At 52.7% G+C, this 2,613-nt stretch overlaps 1 protein-coding gene across 1 annotated transcript in view; it reads left to right on the top strand.

Moving 5' to 3' along the window:
• The first annotated feature begins 2,202 nt into the window (after window positions 1–2,202).
• SDRG_04938 (hypothetical protein) overlaps window positions 2,203–2,613 on the top strand; it is a 1,487-nt gene continuing 1,076 nt past the window's right edge. The window contains exon 1 of the mRNA XM_008610631.1: window positions 2,203–2,602. Coding sequence (XP_008608853.1) covers window positions 2,231–2,602 — 372 coding nt within the window. The 5' untranslated portion in view covers window positions 2,203–2,230. The remainder of the gene's footprint in view (window positions 2,603–2,613) is intronic.

Genomic DNA, 2,613 nt, shown 5'->3' with positions numbered 1-2,613 from the left:
AAGCCGTGCCACGTGGTGGCGCGGATGTTTGGCCATATCGTGGGTATGCATCCGGATTCGGCCAATCGGCGGGCGACCTTGCAGTGGCACCTATCCCTAACGACGTTTGATTGGCTGCATCACCTTTTCACAGCGCAAATTGAAGTCAAGGGAATATTCCCTTGATTGAAGTTGACCACATGCAGATACCACATGCCAAGTCGCTTGTTGTCAAAGTCGGCGGTCGAAATCAGAAGCAGCAACTTTTACCCGATCGTTGGGCGCGGCCGTGGGTTTACCGGTACAGAATCTATATCTGAAGAACCCGAGGACCGTGTTTTTTTGGCTCGGGAACGCGCGTTGGAGCGCCGATGCAACTGGGCGTCCAGAGTTCTCGGCGGCAGCGCAGTCATCGGTGATTGTCCACCGGATAAGCTCTAAGAACGGATAGAGGTACACATACAAACGACTTAGATGCGCAGCTGCACGCTCCCACGCAGCGAGAACAGCCCGCTACGATGTCGAAATGACTCAGCACGACAGATTTTTTAGACGCCTGAATTGGTCACGCTAATAAGATAGTTGGTTGCCCGTGACGCCGCGGTCGCCTTTCGCGTGCCAAAGGATCGGCGTTTGCGTGGACATCAATGTTACCACGGTGGCTACTTGTATGTATGCTTCCTGAAGACAGCCCTTGGATGCATCATGACGTCATGATACCGTTGCCGCGCATGGTTGGATTTGGTGGTGCCCTCCGCGCTTCAAGGCATCACGGGATGAAAGCCCGTCAATGACATTGATACACATTGGGAGCAACGGTGTTATCGTCTACGGCTCCGGTGTACCAGTGCTCTACGACCAGCCCATAACACCGACATGATACAGGGACTTTGATGACCATAAGTGAGCACAAGTAGAATTCGAGCCGCGTTGGCGCCGTTCAACTACAGCCACAAGTAGACATGACGAACCACGAGATTGAAGGTATTGTCGTAAGACGTTCTTGTCGACTCAAGTCTTCCCCGGAAGCCAGGTGCAGTCATGATATCTCGTCCGATAGGATGTACGAGATGCCGCCGATCAGATCGCCTGTTGGACGAGTTTAGGACTTCGTGGCTGCTTGTGCGCGGGTAAGTTCTCGCGAAATTTCAAGTGGACGGCTAAGCGGCCCATGTACTAGTACAGCTTTATTTCCGTACTGGGCCAACCTTGGATTTGTAGGTAGAAATCAAACTCGTCAACGTGTATCCTCTAGATTTAAATATCCTTGTATTGTGGGGGTACAAAGGAGCTTGGGAGCTTCAATATCGGGTTTTGGTGCGGCTTCATGGTTCTTTTATATCCAAAGCCGTCGCAGAGTCCAAAGATTGGATGGCTCACCACGTAAACATCAGCAATGATGAGCTTTCGAAACATGTGTTTGGTTACTGACATATTTTGATCAGAAAGTCTTTTGGCGTCGCACCTTTGACGACCACGCCACTCGCTCACATGACCGAACAAGCTTCAACAATTACGCCGACAAGAATGGCGTATGTTGTACCGTGATGGGCCACCGGATCTACGGACCGTGTCTCTATACAAAAAACATTACTGTACACCATAGCACTTGATGGATAGAGGCCAGTGCATGGGGCGACGCACCCTCGTGGCACCCATTTTCGGATCCTTCCATTTCTTCGAAGCGAAATTCACTCGAGAAAACAGGACCATGGGTACATCCTTGCATCTATAGTCGAGTCTATTCGATCGTTCGAAAGATACTCGCGATCCATTCAATATTGGCAAACCAGAAGTCCTGAAGTCCTCGATGCAGCCCTTTCTAAACACAACGTTTTGTGTTCAGGATATTAAATCATTGAGACAAACAGAGTCACCGGACTAATCATGCTCGGGCCTGTCCGCTGTAAAGTGCAGCGAGCAACAGTGCACACAAATCACCTTTGGTTCATAAATCGGGCCACGATGCTTCGACAACAAGCGACTTGGCATGTGGTATCTGCATGTGGTCAACTTCAATTTGGGCTGTGAAAAGGTGATTCAGCCAATCAAACGTCGTTAGGGATAGGTGCCACTGCAAGGTCGCCCGCCGATTGGCCGAATCCGGATGCATACCCACGATATGGCCAAACATCCGCGCCACCACGTGGCACGGCTTGCCCGCAACGACTCAGACGTTGCTCTTGCACGTGTACGCCGGCGTCAGCAGTCTGATCATTAACCAATTCGCCTCGCTCTGCTCAAGCTCAGGATGGCGTTTCTCACTGGCGAAGACATGAAGATGTGCTTCTCGCTCTTCTGCGTCGTCTACGGCATTGGCACGCTGGGTATGCCGGGCAACTACGCCCGCGCCGGCTACGTCTGGGCGACGATCGCGCTCATCTTCATGGCGACCGTCAACACGTACGCGACGGTGTGCATCTCCAAGGTCATGATGGTGGCGCCCAAGAACGTCAAGACGTTTGGCGACATGGGCGAGTGGTGCATGGGCGGCCTCGGTCGCTGGATGGCCGTGATTTCGCAAATGGCCGTGTGCCTCCTCGTGCCGATTGCGTTTTTGGTGCTCGGCGGCTCGCTCCTCACGGTGCTCTTCCCCGACTCGTACCCGGACTCGACGTGGATCGTGCTCATGGC

Source organism: Saprolegnia diclina (genome assembly GCF_000281045.1).
Source record: "Saprolegnia diclina VS20 unplaced genomic scaffold supercont1.12, whole genome shotgun sequence".
Taxonomy (NCBI): domain Eukaryota; phylum Oomycota; class Saprolegniomycetes; order Saprolegniales; family Saprolegniaceae; genus Saprolegnia; species Saprolegnia diclina.
Note: the sequence above shows the minus strand (reverse complement) of the source record. Positions and strands in the feature narration are given on the sequence as shown.